This window comes from Barbus barbus, assembly GCF_936440315.1.
Source record: "Barbus barbus genome assembly, chromosome: 37".
Classification (NCBI taxonomy): domain Eukaryota; kingdom Metazoa; phylum Chordata; class Actinopteri; order Cypriniformes; family Cyprinidae; genus Barbus; species Barbus barbus.
The window spans coordinates 13,076,628-13,099,120 of record NC_136715.1 but is presented as its reverse complement, the minus strand read 5'-3'; the positions used below and the strand labels follow the sequence as shown (position 1 = coordinate 13,099,120).

General features: G+C 37.1%; 2 protein-coding genes across 2 annotated transcripts in view; both read right to left on the bottom strand.

Moving 5' to 3' along the window:
• LOC306857137 (segment polarity protein dishevelled homolog DVL-1-like) overlaps positions 1-870 on the bottom strand; it is a gene marked incomplete at its 3' end in the record, with an annotated part of 34,166 nt that extends 33,296 nt beyond the window's left edge. The window contains exon 1 of the mRNA XM_079396863.1: positions 384-870. Within this exon, the coding sequence (XP_079252989.1) occupies positions 384-553 (170 nt within the window). The 5' untranslated portion in view covers positions 554-870. The remainder of the gene's footprint in view (positions 1-383) is intronic.
• Positions 871-1,882: 1,012 nt separating this feature from the next.
• LOC306856971 (matrix remodeling-associated protein 8-like) lies at positions 1,883-19,795 on the bottom strand. Its single transcript, XM_079396560.1, has 10 exons — positions 19,560-19,795; positions 15,138-15,164; positions 14,305-14,607; positions 14,080-14,181; positions 10,793-11,260; positions 4,806-4,967; positions 4,551-4,608; positions 4,377-4,459; positions 4,221-4,295; positions 1,883-3,676 (listed from the first exon to the last, which is right to left on the bottom strand). The coding sequence occupies exons 1-10, from the start codon at positions 19,606-19,608 to the stop codon at positions 3,651-3,653; spliced, it is 1,353 nt and encodes a 450-aa protein (XP_079252686.1). The 5' UTR covers positions 19,609-19,795; the 3' UTR covers positions 1,883-3,650.
• Between the last annotated feature and the right edge of the window lie 2,698 nt (positions 19,796-22,493).

The following is a 22,493-nucleotide window of genomic DNA, read 5'->3' as shown; positions in this document are numbered from 1 at the left end:
TCAGCAAGGTTGTAAAGCAACATTTCACAAGATGACAGAAAATCAGGATGAACATCATTTTAGTCTGTTACTGTCAAGTGTCTTGCTGGTTGTGTTCTCGCTCTTCTTGCTAAAGGTCAAACAAACCAGTTCAAAATGCAAATCAAAGCAGCAAAAAAAGATTTGCAGCGTGTTGTTCTATGGCATAGCCTACTCAACAGCTAAGAGCATAGCTGCTGTATTGTGATGCTGATCCCACAAAGGAGGAGATGATACAGCCATCATCACCGATGACAGGCAGGTGCCAATGATTACAAATCATCGCTGCCACGATGACAGCTTCATTCGCAGCCTGAATTGAATACAACGAATGAATAAGTGACAATTCCCATCATTTGACTTACCCAAAATCTTGATCCATAGATTTAAAGAAGAATTTGTAGCTGTTGACCGGTCGGTTGCTGAGGACATTTTTTAAATCTGCCAAAGTTACCTTCTCTGGAGCTACTGAGATTTTTACCAAATAAGGAGTTTCCTCCTCGTCTATATGGTAAATGATTTTAGTCTCCGCCATGAGAATACGGTGGGAACAATTGCCGGGGAACAGCGCGTGTTCCTGATGCTGTCTATACAGCGACAACAAATAAAATGTCTAAAATAATGGATGCTAAATGAATACAATCACACATTTGGCGCGACTGAAGCTATGACTTAAGCGTCTTTGTAACGCTAAGACTAAGAACACAGCCATTATGGAGGCCTGATGGATGTCTATTGCAGCCCACTATGCCGAGGTTTTGCTGCCTGAGCCTGTGTTACCGAAACAGGAAGGAAAGGTTCACATCCTTGAGAGAATGAGCCTGGAATATCCGAGCTCTTCTTCTGCACAGTGCTGCCATCGTGCGGGAGACAGAAGACATGCACCCTTCTTAGTCTGCATTCGAGTTGGCTCTTGGCTGTTCATTAGTACTTACGAAGCACATACCGGTATTAATAATGCCTTCTACCTATCCCATACCTAAACGTAACAACTACCTTACTTCATATCTATAAGCAGCAGCAGCAAGTTATGACTTTACTGAGGGCAAAACTCCTCATTACTAGTGAATATTTGGCCCAGGATCACAAAACCAGTCTTAAGGGTAATTTTTTGGAAATTGAGATTTATACATAATATGAAAGCTGAATAAATAAGCTTTCCATTGATGTACTGTTTGTTGGGATTTATTGTTAGGATAGGACAATAATTAGTCGAGATACAACTATTTGAAAATCTGGATTCTGAGGGTGAAAAAAAAAATCTAATTCAAAATATCGAGAAAATTGCCTCTAAATTTGTCCAAATGAAGTTCTTAGCAATACATATTACAGATAAAAAAATTATTTTTGATATATTTACTGTAGGAAGTTTACAAAATATCTTCATGGAACAAGATCTTTACTTAATATCCTAATGATTTTTGACATAAAAGTGGTTCAATGTGGTTATTGCTACAATATATACCCATGCTACTACTTATGACTGGTTTTGTGGTCCAGGGTCACATATGTGTTCCCAGTAATTCATTTCCCAATGCTAATTTAACCCAGCTTGTATAATAATCTAAAAACAATGTACTGTAAAAACCCTAACCCTGTTTTGACAGAACAGATATGAAATATCTGTCAAAAGTCATCAGAGTTCCCTAATTTGCTGTTGAATAATTTGAATGTTTTGTTTTATGTTTTTAATTGTGGTTATGAAAGAGCAAAGGGCAGTACTAATGATTTCCAGTATCAAAACTGAGGTGTACTGAGGTATTCGATTTTGTTTGAGCATAATAAATCTTCGTGATTCTACATCAGCCTATTTGTGGAGAACAGAAAAAAATACTATGCACTTACATCATGCAAAAGATAATCCAGAGGTTACAATGTGTGTATTTTATTCTGCTTTGAATGAGAGAACATTGGCAGTGAACTGGAAAATTAAATCATCAATAATAAAACCGCTTCAGGACGATCCATTATGTGGCATCATGTACCAAAAGCATTGTGGTCTACCTAGCAAATTCCTCTTGCAACCTCAATCAATGATATTAACACATTCTTCTTTGGAGGCTTTAAGGAAATCAAAAGGGAGGCTGGCTGAGTGTCATATAATTATCATAATGGGAAAAAGCATTGCTTCAGCTTCACCATAATAAACTGTTAAAAGATAAAGCAATACACATTGCATAACACTCATTTGAGCGAGCTAGAAAATAAATGTTTGTATCTATCATGCCTGAATATTCATAGCCATATTACTAAAATTGAATTATTTTTATGTTTAACAAGTATCTTGATGCATTTTAATCAGTTTCACACGTAACGGTTTGCTGCAAATAACCTCAAAGCTGCGAGTATGGATGAATACATTAAATGCTAGAATATCAAATAAACTGTGACAGAGGCAGTTAGTAAGATTTGTAACATGAAAATAAAGTAAATATGAAAATATACAAACAATAACGTGAAAAGACAATATTCCTAGATGACGTACAGATACAGAAGATTGCGATAGATCATGCTACACATTAAGGGAATTGTAGCTTTTTGTGCTAACACAGTTTGTAATGGGAAAAGAATATCAAAATGAGAAGAAAAAAATACTGATTTAAATGGGTTTAGAATATTATGATTTAATATTGAATATTTTGGCTAAACTGACTGTGTGTTCAAATACCAATAAGAATAGACTTTAATCTCCATGTTTAAAACTGTTATACAAAACCAGCATAGAAAATAACCACATAGACAGATCAACAATATAAGTAAAATATACTTGACCTAGTATGATTATTAAAATGGAACTTTTAATAATCATGCTGTTCACTGAAAAAAATTGCTACTAAATTTGTATTTGTTTATTTTTAAATGTAGCTAAAATAAATTGATTGCAACCACCTACCTTATAAAATGTAGTAAATTCAATGAATAATTTTTTTCAGTGTTCAATACAGTAAAGGTATAAAAATGCTTATGGATTGTATATTTCAGAAAGCATAGCTTAAACCTATTGAGAAGATAAAAAGGAACATGAACAAAGCCTAAAAATGCATTTTGTGATGTAGCAATAGCTTCTGCAATATTTGTGGCCATACAGCTGTGGATTTTTAATTACACTTTTAATTACAAAATCATCTAAAACTGTACCAACTAAATTGCAAAGTATTTTCATGTCACAGCCTCGGCCAGGCCTCATCCTTACATAGCCCATACCTCACACCAGTGTAAACATTCTGACACTTAGGACACAGAATTCTGGGTGTGATTTATTCTCACTCATAAGCACGTGGCAGCACTGGGCAAAAAATCATTAAAAAAAATGCAGACTCTCACATTTTTAAGCTTTTTGATTTAAATTTAATTTTAAGCTTTAGTGCTCTAAAACAGTTGTTTGCCATTAGTCTGATATATCAGTTGTCCAAAATACTGCTGGCGAGACTCTGGTGCTTCCTGCAAGCTTCAGAAGAGCCAAAAATATGAAGGCTCTTGAGTCAGGATACAAAAAACAAAAACAAAAAAACCATACAACTGTGTCCTTCTCTCCGTTTCACTTATTTCCTTGCCATATTGTCACCTCTCCACATATCATTCTTCGTCCATTTCCAAATCTGCCCCTGGACCAGCCAGTGGCAAGGTACCTCTTATTTCCAAAATGGCTTCTCCATCTCTGCAGGGAAAAAAAAAATTAAAGCGAGAGAATTTGCGAATTTTGGAAAACAATCAAATTTCAGAGTAATTTTGGTTTGCATGTTTGGGCTATGATTTATTTATTTATTTATTTTTGTTGTTTTTTTTGAAAGAAATCTCCTCTTCAAGGCTGAATTTATTTATTTAAAAATATTTTAAAACAGTAATATTGTTAAATATTGTATCCAGTGTCACATGATCCTGAAATCATTTTAATATGCTGATTTGTTGTGTAAGAAACATTTCTTTTTACCACAGTGCTGCTTATTTTTGGATGAATAGAAAGTGCAAAAGAAATGGATTCTTTACTGAAGTCTTTACTGTGATATTTAAACAATTTAAAGCAATTTAGTGCAATTTAATGCAATTTGATAAATGTTTATCTGCATCCGACAACTAGTCTGGTATGTCTAGTTGTCTTAGTGAACTTTTGGCTTTATTCTTTGAAGTAAGCCACATGTTAGATTTGTAAACCTCTCTCAGACTAGAAAAATGGCAAAACCAATCACAACCAATGATTCTACCTCTGTCCAGGTCAATAGCTTTTTGGGAGCAAAGTTTGGACATTTCCGCTTCCTTCAGAAGATTGTTCTTGTAATCTGTGGAGACGAACAGAAATACATTTGTCCAAGTCTTTTCACAGGCGGTGCATTATGAGAAGAAATATGAGGTAAACTCACCCAACTTTGTCTCTTCTTGGTTGCTTGACTTCACCTCTGGGATGCTTCGCTCACATTCTTTCTTAACACATGACGTGTGGCCCCTAGATATATGACACACATTGACAGTTGATGCTTTATGCATAGCATAACTAATGTTCACAGATGGTGTTTATAACATCAGTAGGTACTCACACATAAGTCACCGTCGGCAGAGGTGGACTTTCGACTTTCCGTGGATCAAAATCCTGGCCTATGTTTAAAAAATGCAAATATTAAATCAAGTACAGAGTACATAATATATGAGCATAAACATAACTAGATGGCACTTCTGAAGTGCAACAAAGACATTTACATTATATATACACAACTGAAATATAACTACATGCCTTTTTAGAGCAATAAAAAGCAAAAAACAGATGAAAGGACCAATAAATGGACAGAAAAAACCTTGTCTTTTCCGGTGACGTGTGAGGAGAACGACAGCCAACAAGATAAGGGCCAGTATGAGGAGAGTCGCCAGGATGTAGCCCAGCGGCTGCAGGAAGTGACTCCTTTGCTCTGGCAAGATGACATTGATTACGTGTGGCGGCACTTCCATCATATTGGTGTCTAAAAGAGAAGATGATCAAGTATATGTATTGAGGAGTTTGGCCTTGAACTTGATCATTTTTTGTAATTTTTAGTAACCACCAGAGGGCCCTGTGCTACTTAAAAAGATTTCTGCTACACAGAATCTTTTCCTGTGTAAATGCGCACTTCAGCACTCAAGGAGAGATATTACAGATTTAAACATAATCTGATTTCATGCCCTCTGAGAAATGAGACCAATATCATCTGCTCCTGGGCTATTTATTCGACTTCACATTAGCTTACATAGTATGACATAAAATAAATACTGCATAAAAAATAAAGTGTAATACACCAAACACTAAACAACTAAACATAACAAAAGCATATTTCAACAAAATAAGAATTAACATGTAAGGGCTTGACCCTCAACTAAAGACAACTGAAGAAGCAGTACAGAGAGGTCTGGTATTAGGGCCAAACAGATGTTGGAGGCGATTGTTTCTGGAGTTCAAAACATTGTGTTGGCAACACCAAGGTCATGGGATTGACTCTCAGAAAATACACACACACTGATAAATGTATACCTTGAATGCATTCTAAGTGGCTTTGGACAAAAATATCATATATATATAATATATATATTTAAGCAGCACAGTTTGTGCACTAGTTTATTTTAATTATACACTGAATTCTGTGAGAAGTGCTGGAAACTGCCACGTGTTTTTCAGCTACAATGAGATCCACTGGTTTTTTTTTCCTGGCAGGAAAACATTTAAATAAGATAAGTGGTGGAAAACAGAGGGAGGATGGGGGAAATGGGGAGGTATTACGTGGTTTATTTTACTGAGTGACTTTATCATTTTGCTTCCACAGAAAAATTGAATAAATTAAATAAATAAGACAAACTTGCACCTCTTTGTCTATGATACAGACATAATAAAGACACGCAGCCAGTAGATGACAAAATACTGTATGATATCATAGGTCCTAAAAAAGTAGTATTATGAGATGTGGAAAATCACTCAGAGACTGTTATGTTTGGACCTACAAAAGAGCCATGGCTGCCCTAGTGAAAAATAAATATACTAAAATGTATTTAAAATATATTTATTTCATGCTAAGTATGCTACAAATACATATTTATGTGTTAATGTACTTAATATAAATACCATGCAACTGTACTGAACTGGTATACTTAATGTCTGCTAAAGTGGAACAACTAATTTTGTACTTAATGCACTTTAATTGTGCAGAAGTAGTGCTGAAGTCCAGCTAAAGATATACTAAAGTATATTTGATTGTGCTAAAGTGGAACTATTGCAAGTATACTTCGGGTACACTTTAAATATCTTGCATTTAAAGACCAATATTATTCAAAGGTCATACAATCCTTGTCAATATAGTGACATTAAAACACATTTTAGACTTAATATTAAGAAATGTGCATTGTGCACAAATAAAGTTTAAAAGTAACTTTTATATCAGTAAGTCTCGAAGCGATATGTCAATAAATATGTTTCAAGATTTGAACTATACTTAATATGAAATAAATGCATTTTAAATACATTACTTTTTTACTAGGGTCAAAATTAGAGAGAGATTCTTGCCTCTTAAGATCTTATTACTATGAAGTTTTATTTTTATTATGTTTGAAGCTTTTTAGAGGCTTCTTACAAAAACAGCCTGAACTTTTGAATGTATATATTACAATGTATATACACAGTAAAACGTTTTAAATTTGTAACGTTTGTAATATTTCTAACAGACCACTACAAATTGTTGTAATGTCTTTCTATCACCAACTCTCTGTGGAAAAAGAGCAAACTCTGCCAACTACTGTTTAAAAAGATACCTATTAAGTAATTGTTACCTGTGAAAAACAGTTTCTGGCCTGTAATCTCAGTCTTAAACTGTTAATGTGTATGTCTGAACCCTGAGCACCGAGGGGAACACAGGCTAATATCGTACGGTAGATTGCTGTAATCAGTAACAGCTGAAGGATCTTCTACCCTCGTTTTTCAGAAGACCTCGTAAAAGAAGCCGGATATGACTGGTTGTGTTACGAAACGCTCCTCCAGGGGATTCGGGAGACAGCAGGTAAAGGGAAAACAGGCTTTAAATGAATCAAGGGTTTCAGAATACAAGAAATCAACATCCATATAACGTTACATAACTTTAAGACACGACGAAGAAGACTACTGAACTCAAGGCTAATAAAGAACACAAATTAATGAGGAAACAAGATGATTAATACAAGACAGGTGAATGGAATAAACGATGATTAACTAATGACAGGAAACCGATCAAATAAGAACAAACAGGAACTAAACAGAAACCAAATCATGACAGGTTACTGGCAGTCAAGAGCCGTGGTAAAGAACAATATAATGTGTTCTGTCAGAACATTGTACTGTTTTGCCTTTAATAAAATGCAGTTTTACTGAAATGGCAACTGCATAATTTCAAAACACATTCATTTCTGTATCTTTCACCTTTGATATACCACACAAAAGTATTTCTCCAACAGTGATTTATGGTTATTATGCAAAGATGTGTTTTGCTTAGCTTCAGACTTCCCTTACATGTTCACATCACAGATAGTTCTTTAAAAGCAAACAATTGCTCAAAAGCAATAAGACATCTTCCAGATCTCGAGAAGCAGTCTTTATTTCCTGCTTGTTCATGAACAGATGTCCTCAAGAATAGTTGTGTTTATGATGATGTTGGGTTTGGGCTCATGATGAAAGCTGAACATTTATAGGCCAAACAATCCCGAACAGGGCTTCCATGGAGACTTATCTTGGACCGTCCTGCTTCTAAGACCATAGGGGAACATCAATATGCTTAAACCTGGCAAATTTTGAACAGTTATTGAAATGCCAGATCCCGGGAAAGCTGAAAGTGAGTGATCCACATGATTAGAACCACCTGGTATAAAACGGCTGAACCATAGAGGATAAACAGAATTATGAAAAGTCCTAAAAGGAAGTGATTTTATGTAATGGCTGTGCTGGATCCAGACAGTTGTCTTTTTCTTCATGCTTAAACAAGACAGAGGAAAGGACTGACACATTTTGGATGGCTTAAGAAAGGGTTGAGGGAAGGTTGAAGGGGGAATGAGGGGATATTGACGGTGGGCTGAACTAAATCCACAACAGTCTCCTCCTTATGGCTTATGGTCTGATGTTGAGCTCTAGCTACAGCTGGCCAGATGCTTTACAGATGAGGCAAACTTCCCTTTTCCGGCAAATAAACAAGACGCAGTCCAAAAACACTCCAGAAAGGACTGATTCGGAGGGTAAAAAGAGAGAGTTGCCAAAAAAAGAGAAAACTGTGTGGTAAGAAATTAGAAAAATAGCGATATGGGCAAGACAAATCAGCAGAAAATGAAAAAAACAGAAGTAGGGAAATGAAATACACAAGGAAAGAGACAAAAATCATGAAAGAAAACAAGAAAGAAAAAAAATGGGCAGATAATAAGTCAAACCATAAAGAGATGCAGCAGTTAAAAGAGAACAAGTGAAAGCTTGGAAGACGAATAGACTGCCAATTTGTATGACATTTGAAAACAGTCTGCACACTGTACAATACAACAAAAAATATCTGGGGGTGTTGAAGAAATTTGATGCTTTAAAGGAACAGTTTACCCAAAAAATAACATTTGGTCATCAAAGTGCCACATTATTATTTTGCTGCTTCTGCTTCTGAGTCATTTGTCACATAGAAGCACTGCACCTGGGTCACTTGGACTTCAGAGCTCGTGAAAGAATCAGCCAGACCAGTGTGAACCAGATTGACAGATTCATTAAAAAGGATAATCAAACGAATGATTCAAAAGAATAAATTCAATGACTCAAAACAGTGATTAGCTGATCAGTCACAGCTATTCATCTCGCAAATATGCAAAGGCGAGCATCGTGTTTTTCAGTGAATAATGACTTTTGGTTTGTTCTGAACACAAACTTGTCATAAGGCTTCATAAAACTTGGAATATATAGTGCACGGGTTCTTTGGACTATTTTTGCGATATTCTAATGTGCTTTTCCAGCCTTTTAAAGCTTCCTTTATGTGTTGCACATAAGAAATAAAGTCATATGGGTTTGAAATGACATGAGGGTTATTAATGAAAACAGAACTATCCCTTTAACTCAAGGAAGACAGCCAAACAAAATACAGACACTGAACAACACAATGTATAAACAAGCAGTCACAGCAGATGCCCAATGCTTTTTGCCAAAAAAAAAAGAGGCCATGCAGAAATATTTAGTTGTTAATAATGAATTCAGCAGTGCAGAAAGTGTTTTGCTCTTTCCAAAAGTCTGTGATTATCCACGAGATTCCACTGAGGTTTGTGTAGTCTAGGGTCCAGTAGACTCAGTATTACTAAAGCACAGAAAATGACTTTCCCACATTCTCTTATTAGTGGTTTTACTGCCAAATCCCCACCCTTCTTTTCCCCTTTCTCTTTTGTCACTATGAAAAAAATCATTAAAACGTATGCATCAGTCCCTCTCGGTCTCTTATATATTTCCTTCCTTATTTTTATCTCCCAATTCACATCGCCTATCTCCCTGTCTTATGCAAATAAAAAAGCACTTTCTTATCCTCTTTTCCTCCTGTCAATACCTCAAAGAAAAACATAAGGCAATCGAATGAACCAAACCAGAGCTGACCTCAAACTGCGAAAGTGAGCTGTGACAGTGGGAGAGAGAACGGCAGTGGAATGCAAGTGAAAAAAAAAGAGAAGAGAGAAAAAGAAGCATGCTTGAAGCAAAAGAAGAATAAGCTTTAAAGGCGAACTGCTGCATTTTAATGAATGTGAACGTGGCAACCCAGACAGCAGGGTAACCAGATCTGCACTTACCTCAGACTGTTTTAGGTCAGGATTGTTTGTTTGAGTTCATGCCCTGTGATTACATCCAACCTGTTTTCTTTCTTCTTTCTTTTTACTAAATTTGTTTATCATTTAGTCAATACAGATTCAATTCTGAAGACATAAAAAGGAGTCCCTGGGTGGTGGGTGTTTTTTTTTCTTCTTTGGTTCAATAAATGCTAATCAAGTAATTCAAAACTGTTCTGTAAAACGTGTAGACTATACCAGTAACAAGCATCAACCCTTGCCTTTTTATCTTGTGAACATAAGCAAAACCAAGAACATTAGCAAATAAATAAAGGCAAATGAAATCAGGAGAGCTCCCTAGCCTGGGGCTCTAAGTTGCAAATATAGCATTTAACACATTTCTTCAGGAACAAGCTGAAGATGCTCCAAGAGGGACGTTCTATTTTCTTGCACTTACACCTGTTCAAGTGGTCTGCACTGGCATTTATCCACACGCAACTTGCAACAATTCCACTGACAACCATTTTAGACTCACATTGGGAACAGCAGACTAGCATTCAGAAGAAAAATATTTACTGGAATCTGTGGTGCAAACAAGTCATAACGAGCCAAAGCAACAAACAAGAACTCCTGACAGCAGCAACTATTCTGTGATAAATTGAGGTAATTCTGGAAAAACCCTTATGTGCTGTGAAAGTGTTATACATGACTAGTAAAAAGCTAAAATAAAGAAAACTGAATAAATAAACTTGTTTGAATTCATGCTTCTCATGATGAATATCTTTTTATTTCTCACAATTAAGTACGACTTTTCCCTCAATAAACCCCTAATTTGCTGCTTATAAATAGTTAGGTATTGGGTAGGATTAGGGATGTAGAATATGGTTATACAGAATATGTGCTATTAAGTACTAATAAACAGCCAATATATTAATAATAGGCATGCTAACAAGCAACTACTTAATAGTGAGAATTGGTTACCATTTTTATTATACTTTACTGTTACTGTGGATGTTTCTCTTACTTGGGTCTTCATTGGGAAGATACTGAGGTTCATCTGTGGGTTCCTGAGGAATCTGAGGGACTGGAGACGTCACGGTAAGCTGGAAGATGCGTCTCTCATGCAAGCCACAGTAGTGATGGTGGAGATGACAGGAGTATAGCCCCTGATCCAGAGGCTGGATGTCTGAGATGATCAGAGAGAAATCTCCCTGCGAAAACGCTGTGGCAGAAATATTCATCTTTTGCTGAACAAACAGTGGTCCATAGTGACGCCTTTCACCAGAAGCGTACAGGTCGATGAGCCGATCGGCACGGTCGTGACGGACCCCTGGAGGCTGATGGTCCCAGTGCACCACTTGTTGTTGGTCCTCCTGACTGTTGCCCTCTGTCCAGATAGGCCGGCGGTTAACGCAAGGGAGAACCACTGTGCTGCCCACCAGAACCACAAACACTGCCTTCTGACCATCCCAAAACCGCCTCTCCTTACGCGCTGAGAGAAAACCACAGCAACATGGATATATGAGTATGCATACTGTATATAATCAGAGATGTAGATTACTTACAAATTGCAGTCTGTTATTGATTACAGATTACGGTAACACTTTAGAATACTGTTCCTTCGTTAATGAATAACTACACAAGAACAAGTGACTAATGCACTATTAACACTGTAGTAACTACTATTACTTAACTCTGATTAATGATTTAGTAAGTAATAGTGCTCATTTGAAACTTGTAGTTCACTATTAGCTAATCAATAACTACTATTTTTTTATATATATCCTGGAGAACTACTAAGTACTACTCTATACAGGTTCATAATTAATGTGAATTATGCATAATGTATAATTAATTATAAAATGAAGATCATGGTAACCCCACTTGTAATGATTCAAGAATGACCAAATCCTTCTAAAGGAACTACTAATTACTTGGATTAGTATTCTAAAGTGAAAATCATCATAACTCCCTAATATTGACTGACATCATTGTAAGCTTTTGAGGTATATGTAAGGTTTTGGATAGTAATGACTCATATGTTACTACATCTTTCTGAAGAAATTACTAATTATTTGTGACCATGGACCACAAAACCAGTCTTAAATTTTTCAAAATTGAGATTTATACATCACCTGAAAGCTGAATAAATAAGCTATCCATTGATGTATTTGTTAGGATAGGACAATATTTGGCCGAGATACAACTATTTGAAAATTTGGAATCTGAGGGTTAAAAAAAAATTGAAATATTGAGAAAATCGCCTTTAAAGTTGTCCAAATGAAGTTCTTAGCAATGCATATTACTAATCAAAAATTAAGTTTTAATATATTTACAGTAGGAAATGTACTAGATATCTTCATGGAACATGATCTTTACTTAATATCCTAATGATTATTGGCATAATAGACAAATCGATAATTTTGACCCATGCAGTGTATTTTTGGCAACTTAAGACTGCTTTGTGGTCCAGGGTCACATTTGGATCAGTATTCTAAAGCGAATATCACGGTAATGATTTAACTGTTACCAAATCTATTAAAATGAATTATCAACCAAGACCTTACAAAAACCTCAAAGGTTTACAATGACTTCGGTAATTACAGGGAGTTATCACAATCTTCACTTTAGAATACTGATCCAAAAAATGAGTAATTCCTTTAGAAGGATGTAATACCACCTGAATAGTTACTATCCAATACTTTACAAAACTCTCAAAAGCTTACAATGATTTCTGTCATTACTAGAGAATTATCATGTTATTCACTTTAGAATACGGATCCAAATAATTAGTCATTTCTTATGAGGAATTTCATAATACTTGAGTCATTACTAGTGGGTTACCATGGCCTTTACTTTAGAATTAATTATACATTATGTATTATTCATATTAATTATGAACCTGTACACAGTAGTTCCTAAGAAGGTATGAAAAAATTATAATTACTGATTATCTAATAGTGAACTACCACATTCGACTAAGAACTATCACTTAATAATTCATTAATCAGAATTTCTTGTTAGTTACTAGTAGTTACTAAAGTGCTAATATTACATTACTCGTGTTCTTGTGTAGTTATTCATTAATGATGGAACAGTATTCTAAAGTGTTACCCAGATTAGTAATTTAATATAGGTTACTCATTTTAGGTCATGTAATTCAACTACTTTTAAGATTACTTTTAGGTTACTTTTATCAAACTTGTTTTAAACGTACTTTAAACATACCATATTCATATAAAAAGCAAAGAAAAAGAAAACATGTTCCATTTTTCATATCAACATCATAAAATGCATTAAACATTACATTACGCCAGGGTTTGCCAAACTGGGGTTAATGTAAGAACTGCAGTAGGTTTGTGAGTTGATAAATAGCTAAAAATTAATTCAATCTTAAAAAATGTACAATAAAAATAAATGAAACCCTTGAACACCAAAAATATTCATATAATATATTAATATAAATTACTTGTTTACCTGCATATCAATGAAACCATTACACAACATTAGAGTACTCTAAACATGTGAATGTGTTGTTAAATTACTTGAAATATTAAGTTCCTCAGAGATATTTCAAGTTTTTTTTTTTTTTTTAAGGAGTTCAACTGACAAAAACATTTGGGAATCCCTGCATTGTATGAGGAAACATTAATAAACATGAAAACAATGACATTACACGCCAAGCGACTTTTGTCCAGACGTCCATCATGAATAATTAACTTCCATTGTGTGAATAATATGTAATCATGTAATCCATACAAATTAAATGTAATTGGAGCAAAATGTAATATACTCTAATTACAAGTACTTCATTTTTGGAATCTGATTACATAACCGATTACATTATACATTTCTATTCTTTTGAACTTTCTTTTCACCAGAGAAGAATATATCATGATTTCTACAAAAATATAAAGCGGCATAACTATTTTCAACACTGAAAATATTAAGAAATGTTATTTGAGCACCAAATCAGCAAATGTAAAAGAAAAAATATGAAACTTTATGGAAAATTTCAGCTTTGCCATCAAAAAAATTAATTACACTTTAAAATACATTAACATATAAAAGCCATTTTAAACTTTGTAATAACATTTTACAGTATTACTTTTTAAGCACTATATTTTTAAAAGGTTGGTGACTAGAGATAAACAGAAGAGTGCAAAAAAATTTTTCTTCACATTCTTTCCATTCTTTAATCGGCTGTCAGCACCTTATTTGGCATGAACTTGCACAGACTGAACAAGACGCAGGTTAAATGCCAAGAAAAGCCAGACAAAAACCTCTGAAATATGCAGTGAATTTACCAACCTGATTTGGTGACATTGAGCTGAACTTTGATTGACTCATACAGGTGGCAGTAATGATGATGCAGGTTACAGGAGTAGATTCCTTTGTCACTCATTGCAACATCTGTATGAACCCAGACAAAATGTATTCATTTATCTAGAAAAGCAACATCAGAGATTTTTTGAAGTGTGAAGATTTCTGTGGAGTTCCAGCAGGTTGCCTTTGTATTGCCAAAAAGTATCTCACCTTTGATTACCAATGAGAAGTTGCCATCCTTAAAAGCAGTCTTGGGCATGTTAATACGGCCCTGGTTGTAGTCGTTGTAGATGCGCTGGTCTCCAGCAGAAAACATGTCTATGACACGTTCCATCGCATGGTCTGGGCCACTGCGACGTAAATCCCAGTGCACTACCCTTTGGCGGTCCTTTAAGCGGTCTTGTGTCCACACCATGCGCTGACTATGACATTGCAATACCGCCTGAGATCCCTGGGAGGCACTGATATTGTACATGGCCACCACCAGGCCACTGCCATCACTTTGACCTTGCGCTGAAACACAAAGGGCCAGTTTCCCGGACACAGATTAGGCCTAATCATTGAAAAGCACTATCATATGCGATTACCCAGAGTAAATGGAGCAGTGCTGTTGTTATAAACCATATGTTGCTCTAGTGCCAGTAAACTCGTGTTTGAAGTAATTATAGCATTCTCAGTCCTGCAGCGCCAGATACACTACTGTTCAAAACTTTGGGGTCAGTAAGTTTATTGAATGTTTATAAAAAGAAGTCTGTTATGCTCACAAATATCCATTTATTTGATCAAAAATACAGTAATAACATTACAGTTACAATATTACAATTACAATAATTTTCAAATATATTTTATTAAACAGAAATCTGGTCATTACTGTCACTTTTGATCAATTTAATGCATGCTTGCTAAATAGCATTCGGCTAATTTCTTTTAAACCATACTGACCTTAAACTTTTGAATGGTAGTGTATATTTTGGGATATTTACTGTTAAGTAATACAATTTTATTAACATTTTATAGTTTTAAGATTCAAGTAATGTGCTTACCAGGGCTGAAGAGGAATGAAGCCAGAACTGTAAAATAAGCAAACAGAAAAACTAGTTAAAATTACATACACAGGCCACCTCATGTTTTTGTTTAGTTTTTTTTTCCACTAGGTTGAAGACTAGAAATGGGAATTATCACTGTGTTTTCAGATATCCTTGGTGTTTTATGGCAAACTATCTCAGAGGGCTTCTGAGCACAATAAAACAATATACTGCAGGTATATTACATGAAAAATCCAGCAATACACAAAGAGACTGAGAAATGCAGTGATGGCCAGCCATGTAGGTTTCCCTGTTTGTGTAACATTTCTATGTCAGCAAACATTTTGGGAAAATAAGCAGCACCAATATATTGGAGTTCAAGGTAACGAGAGCCAGGGAAGTGTTGCAGTATAGAGACTCAAGCGATCCAAAGGTGGCAAAGGCTGGAATTGAAGTTAGGACTGGTCGGAAGTGGAAGGCTGAGGGGGCTGTTCGACAAGCAGAGGCAAGATTAGATCACAACAGGCTGGTGGGAGTGGTAGCAAGAGGCAGGACTGGACTGGGTTCCTTTTCAACTCCCCACATTGACACCATCAAAGAGAAGGATAGGCGTCGCCTAGTCCAGGAGGAGGTGAGAGCAGTGGTCGAGGAGGAGAGAACCTGCAGGACAATGGGAATGAGGCAACAGGGCACCTGGATACGATGGGAGAACGCAAATCGAGAGGAAGGTGACATGGGCGGAGCGGTGGAAGGCAGAGGCATATACCGCCTTCTCATCCAGGCGGTATATGATGTGCTTCCTAGCCCATCAAACCTTCACATATGGGGCAGAGTGGAGTCACCGGCATGTCCACTGTGCTCCATGTGTGGAACACTAGAGCACATTCTGAGTTGCTGCCCAAAGGCACTGGGAGAGGGGAGGTACAGGTGGAGACATGACCAGGTGCTGAAGGCCATCGTTGAAGCCATTGCTGCAGGAGTCGAGTTGGCCAAGCACTCCCGCCCCTCCAAGCAAGCCATCACTTTCATCAGAGCTGGAGAACAGCCAAGACCAGCTGCAAAAACATCTGCAGGTATCCTGGCCACTGCGAGGGACTGGCAGCTGTTAGTGGACCTGGAGCAGCAACTCAAGTTCCCCAACCACATTGTGACCACCTTAAGACCAGACGTTGTTCTCTTGTCTGAGTCCGCCAAACAAGTGGTTCTGTTGGAGCTAACTGTCCCTTGGGAAGATCAATTGGAAGAGGCTTTTGAAAGGAAGCTCGCCAAGTATGAGGGACTGGTCAGCGAGTGTCGACAAGCCGGATGGAGAGCAAGGTGTCTCCCAATCGAGGTCAGAAGCAGGGGCTTTGCGGCCCGATCTCTGTGCAGAGCCTTCCGTCTGTTAGGCATCGATGGAGTGAGGAGGAGAAGAGCAATCTATAATATCACCGAAGCAGCAGAGAAAGCCTCAAGATGGCTATGGCTCAAGAGAGGAGATCCATGGGCAAAGGAGCTAGATTTGCCAACTGGAGACAAGCTGGGGTCTGATCAGCCTCAGCTGGGTCGCCTGGATGAGGGTGTATGATGTTGAAAGACCCGAAACACCCAATGATTCCAGGAACATCACTGAAGATGTGTCCAGTAGCATCAGTAGATGTATTTGTACTGCAGCCCTTATGTCTGGAAGGATTATTTATGGATGTTTGTATGAGTCTGTAACCCTCAGAAATAAACACCTCTTCGTACGTCTGCAAGAAGAATTAAAACACTCCTGGCTAATAAAACACTAGATATTACCGAAGCCCAAATTATTCTCAATTTCTGGAATTTTTGTCAATTTAAAATTCAAATCAACCTTAAAGGGATAGTTCACCAAAATAAATAAATCCTGAAATGCACTTGTTCATGAGAGAATGTTTTATCTGTTAACAAAACAGACATATGAATTCAAACAGGTTTGGAACAACATGAGGGTAAGTAAATGATGGCCATTTTCATTTTATGAATTTTATGACTAAGGGAGTGGTTGGAATGTTCCAGATCCTCTCGCATTAAGAGGGTCTGAGACAGTCCAACCACTCCCTTAGTCATAAGGTGGGAACATTTTCTGTGCTTTCTTTTTCAGCATGCTGAAAATATGAGAGATTTATAAAATGGGTTGGCTTACTTTTAAAAAAAATTATATTCTCACAACCTACACATTTAAAGAAATACAGTACAAAAGACAAACATACAGTCTGTTGGATGAACAAGACATTTAACGTTTCACAACCATATGAAAAACACATAGCATTTCATGAAAATTCAGAGCAATGTGGGTTTTTTGGGGGGGGTTTTTTGCACAGCTGTCTTCAACAGCTGCGACTACCATTCAGATCATTTAACCACTGAAACGGTAAATGGTCAATGTCTGTACAATTATTTCAGAATTGTACTATTTTAGTACTACATATAATGTACTAAAATATAATGCTTTTTAGAGACTTTTACAATAAATAAAGAAATTCATCATAGTTAAACTGCAAAAGTAAATACTTCCTCACATGGGTTTGTTTGGTCTTTGAGGGTTGTTGTATGTCATAATGATTTTGTATCAAATGAGAGAAAAAGAAATGTACAGCAAATCCCGAGGGCATTAGAAAGGCAGTAATAAGGATGTGTTAGAAGCCAGAGAAACCACAAACATCAGAGCGCAAGTCAGAGGAGGAGGAGGAGGAGGAGGAGGAGGGAGAGGGTCAAGGGTTTGGAATCTGCTGAGGAAGCACTTTGAAATGCAACGACTTGTCCGTTTGCTCATATATCCGTATTTCATTCACATATGCACACTCATATTCACACAAACATGTTGAGGGCAAAGATACATCTGCACATAATTCTGTAAACCTACAAAACTGCATCTCTCGTTCTATATCTTTCTCATATTTTCCAAAAATGGCAATTCTTTGCCATTTACTAACCTGCATGCCATTATATGACTTTCTTTCTTCAGTGAAAAACAAAAGATATTTTAAAGAATGTTCTTGTCCAATGTTCTTTCATGACATTCATTGAACATGGAAGCTACAAAAGAACTGAATATAACTGAATAAGCAACTGTATTTTTGATGATGGAAATGATTTCATAGATAGATGTACACCTGAACTGAGCCAGCATTCTCAATCTCAGCCCAGAAGAAAACTCAAAAAGCGTAAGTTTTGGATAAAAGCATCTGCTAAATGACTAAATGTAAATGTAACTCAGAGCAGTGCTGTTTGTCAAGACTAGGTATTTAAAGCCTTGTAGTCAAAGCTTGTTTACATGGGTTAAACTATAGGTAAGGCTTCACTTTTATTGACTTACAGACCGTGAGTGTGCAGAATCATAATGTTATGGGATTTTCCACTCAAAACAAAAACTACAACAAAATGTCTAGTGTATTAATTTAAGCTGAAGGGTCAATAAAGTGAATATAGTAAGTATAGTGAACATTTTACTTCAGTAATTCAGTGTATGGAATATTTAGCAGACTAGACGGATGTAAAAATCCTTGTAGAAGATAATATGGTGGCAAATTCAAACAGAGTTCAGTTTACAGCGAGACTGAGAGAAGAAAAGAAAGATCAATGGGCCAGTTTACAATACTAACTCAACCTGTGATAAGATGAGTAGATTTGAATAATATTTGTTTTAAATAAAACCTTATTGCTTTGTTGTTTGTTAAGTGAATCACCCTGAGTCACTCCTGAGTTCTAAATATGCAGTTATGTAAGATATGGGGAAATTTCTTGATTCATTTGGTCTTCAGCACAAAGACCTCCACAAGAATAAGCTTCAGCTCTTGGTAACTCATCACTGGATCAGATACTTAGACAAGAAGAGAAGAACAAGGCCATCTTGGACAAACATCTCATACTTACCACCACAAAATAAAATTCCATGACACATCTGGCATTTATTCCACAGAATGTCCAGAAATATAGTTTTTTTCCCTTTCTTTTATGTGCTTAACTTTTGGTGCTTCTATCAAGCAGACCAGTTTATTGCGAGCAGAAACTTTTCTTTGGGTTAGTTCAAAACAAAGTATTCAGTCTTGTACACGAGTTTGAAGTTATCTGCGCCAGATGGTTTTGGCATTTGGGTCTGGGTCTCAACAGTGCAAAATACAGACTGAAAAACCATTACATGACATTATAAAACGTTTAAACAGCAGAGAATATTCGCAAACGCGAACGACCCTCAAGAGACATGCAACGATATACACTCAGGTGAGGGGAGAGTAGCATGTTTCTTGCACACCATATGTAGGCTACACTACCACACAAACTTTGATGAGCATTTAAAAAGTCTGTTTAAATATAATAGACCATCTTTATTCATTTACCTATTCTTCTCTCAGCTGTCAATGTAAACAGAAGCACAATAAAACTAAAAGAACAACACCAACTTTGTCTTTGGATACAGGTAAATCAGATACTCACGTTGAGCCAAGAAAAGCGCTCGAGCGCACAAGGGTACAGCCAAGTTCATGTCCGTTATCCTCTTGGGTTATCACTCTAGGATGTGTTGAAAGCAGAATAAAGCCGAATTAGCACTCTTTGTTCTCCTGACAAACTTCTATCACAAAGGAAGACTTGCTGTTAGTCGACCAGCGACATCAGCAGCAGCAGCGGCAGTCTGCTCCACATATTCACGCTCTCTCTCCGCCGCCTGGCCTGCCCCTTTAAACACGAACAACAAACCATTGTTCTTTGTTCATATCCCTGTAATCCATCAGGGATGCGAAATTTAAATATATTTGCTGATGACTCAAACGACAATCTCAAAGACAGTTAATATGAGGAAATTAAATGCGCTACAGCAAAATACTAATGTCTTTCAGATTTTGTGTAAAAGTTTCAACACTGTTAAAAGTTCATATTAGGATTTATGTCGCTATTATTAGCCTACAGCAGCGGTTCTATTTGACAAATCATACGATTTCCGAGCTAATAAATTTGCGTTTCTTTTCTAAAAGAAATTTTCCTTCCATATATATTTTCCCCCCATAACCATGTCCCCTTATGGAATAGAAAACTCATATTTGCTGTGCTAGGTCGGCTTTCAATCTGTGAATTTGGCCTATGGATGCATAGGAGTAGGCTAGTTTTGAAGGTACCAAATAAACAAACACATACACACATTTATACACACACACACACACACACACACACACACACACACACACACACACACACACACACACACACAATGAGACACACACACACACACACACACAGAGACACACACACACACACACACACACACACATACACACACACATACACATACACACACACACACATATATATGATAATTTACTAAAGGGTAACTAAACCCTAAAAAAACTTTTTTGAGTTAATGATCTGTAAGACTGTGTCTTTATTAGTGCTGTGCATTGATTTGAGTAAATGTTTTGACATTAGGTTATAAAGTGTTTAATTGTACAATATATGGTGTAAAAACGTCTGAGTGCTGCCCTCTTCAGGTTGAACGGTGGCTACTGCAGTTGAATTTTCCTATTGGACGTTGCATACCCCTGTGACGTATGATGGCACTTACTAACCACGCCCCTGCACGAGCTCACCACGTCCCCTCTGTCTCTTTCAGCCTTTTTCAAATATTGCCAGTGAGTGGAGTTAGGCTCTGACCAGGGGTTTAGTTACCCTTTAAAGGAAAAAAGCCAGTAGCCCCTCACTGCAGAACAAAGATCCAGGGGGCGGGGTTGGATCCACATCTAGGGGGTGGAGATGGTAGGTTTAGAGGTGGGGATGGGTGGGTTTAGGGATCAGGGGGTGGAGACGGGTAGGTTTATATACCTGCGTATCACGGCTACACCACTGGGTTAGGTATATGTAAGGTAGGAGGAGTTGGATCCAACCACGCCCCCGGGTCTTGTGTTCTGCAGCCTCCCCTACTCGATTCATCGGCTCCTGACGTTATCAAAAATGATTTCACTACGCATTTATTTTTTAACAACTCTGTGCCATGTTGCATCAAAGAAACATTAGAATAAAGTCATTTGTGTCAACACGTAGGCTACTGAAACATTCAAATATAGCTATATATATTTTTTTTGTGACCGCATATCGCTGATTATTGCCTTTCATTCACTTAAGTTGATAATGTTTGTGGTCACAGTTTCATTCGAGGATCCGCAGATAGGACTGACTAATATTGATTAGCCTATGATAGGAGTCCTAAAGGTTTCGCACCTACAGCACACATTACAGACACAAATGCACAAACTATGTTCTACATATCCTAAGTATAAAGAAAGAATAAACCAGTCTAAACTCATTCATTTAAGTTAAACAACTTAAAATATGATCTGCATGCACAATAAACTGTACTAAAACTCAGGTTTTTCCATGTTTTAATACAAACTCAGCTTTTTAATAAAACAGTAAAGCATATGAGTGAAGTGAGCGAGTGAAGTGACATTCAGCCAAGTATGGTGACCCATACTCGGAATTCGTGCTCTGCATTTAACCCATCCAACGTGCACACACACAGCAGTGAAAACGCAGTGTAAGCAACTCGCTCATCAGAATCTTCTGTAATCCTCTGCAAACTTTGCCATGCCTCATTCGGTTCTTGTTAAGTTGGACATGCTACTTCGGCTGTGCGTCTTGCGTCATAATCCCGGTACTAAAGTTCAATTCAGTTCGATTTGTGAACCGGCTCGACCGGTTACTTCCTAAGAACCGTCTCAAAAGAACGATTCGTTCAAGAACCTAACATCACTAATGCTTAAAGAGCAACACATCATGATGATGTGAAATGAGAAACAAAGTAGTTGACATGTATCAGTCTGGAAAGGGTTATAAAGCCATTTCTAAGGCTTTCTGACTCTAGCGCACCACGGTCAGAGCCGTTATCCACAAATGGAGAAAACTTGGAACAGTGGTGAACCTGGCCAACCAAAGTTGCTGGCCTACCAAAATTACTCCAAAAGCACAATGACAACTCATCCAGGAGATCATAAAAGAACCCAGAACAACATCTAAAGAACTGCAGGCCTCACTTGCCTTAATTAAGGTCAGTGTTCATGATTGAACAATAAGAAAAAGACTGGGCAAAAAATGGCATCCATGGGAGAGTTCCGGGGCAAAACCCACTGCTGACCAAAAAGAACACAAAGGCTCGTCTCACATTTGCCAAAAGATATCTTGATTATCCCCGAGACTTTTGGGCAAATATTCTGTGGACTGATGCGACAAAAGTTGAACTTTTTGGAAGGTGTGTCCCGTTACATCTGGCGTAAAACTGATCGAGACGGTACGCAACACATCGCCCGCGACGACGATCATCGTGTCAGGACCGCTTCCCAAGTATCGACGAGGACGCGAAAGGTTCAGTAGACTGTTTGCTTT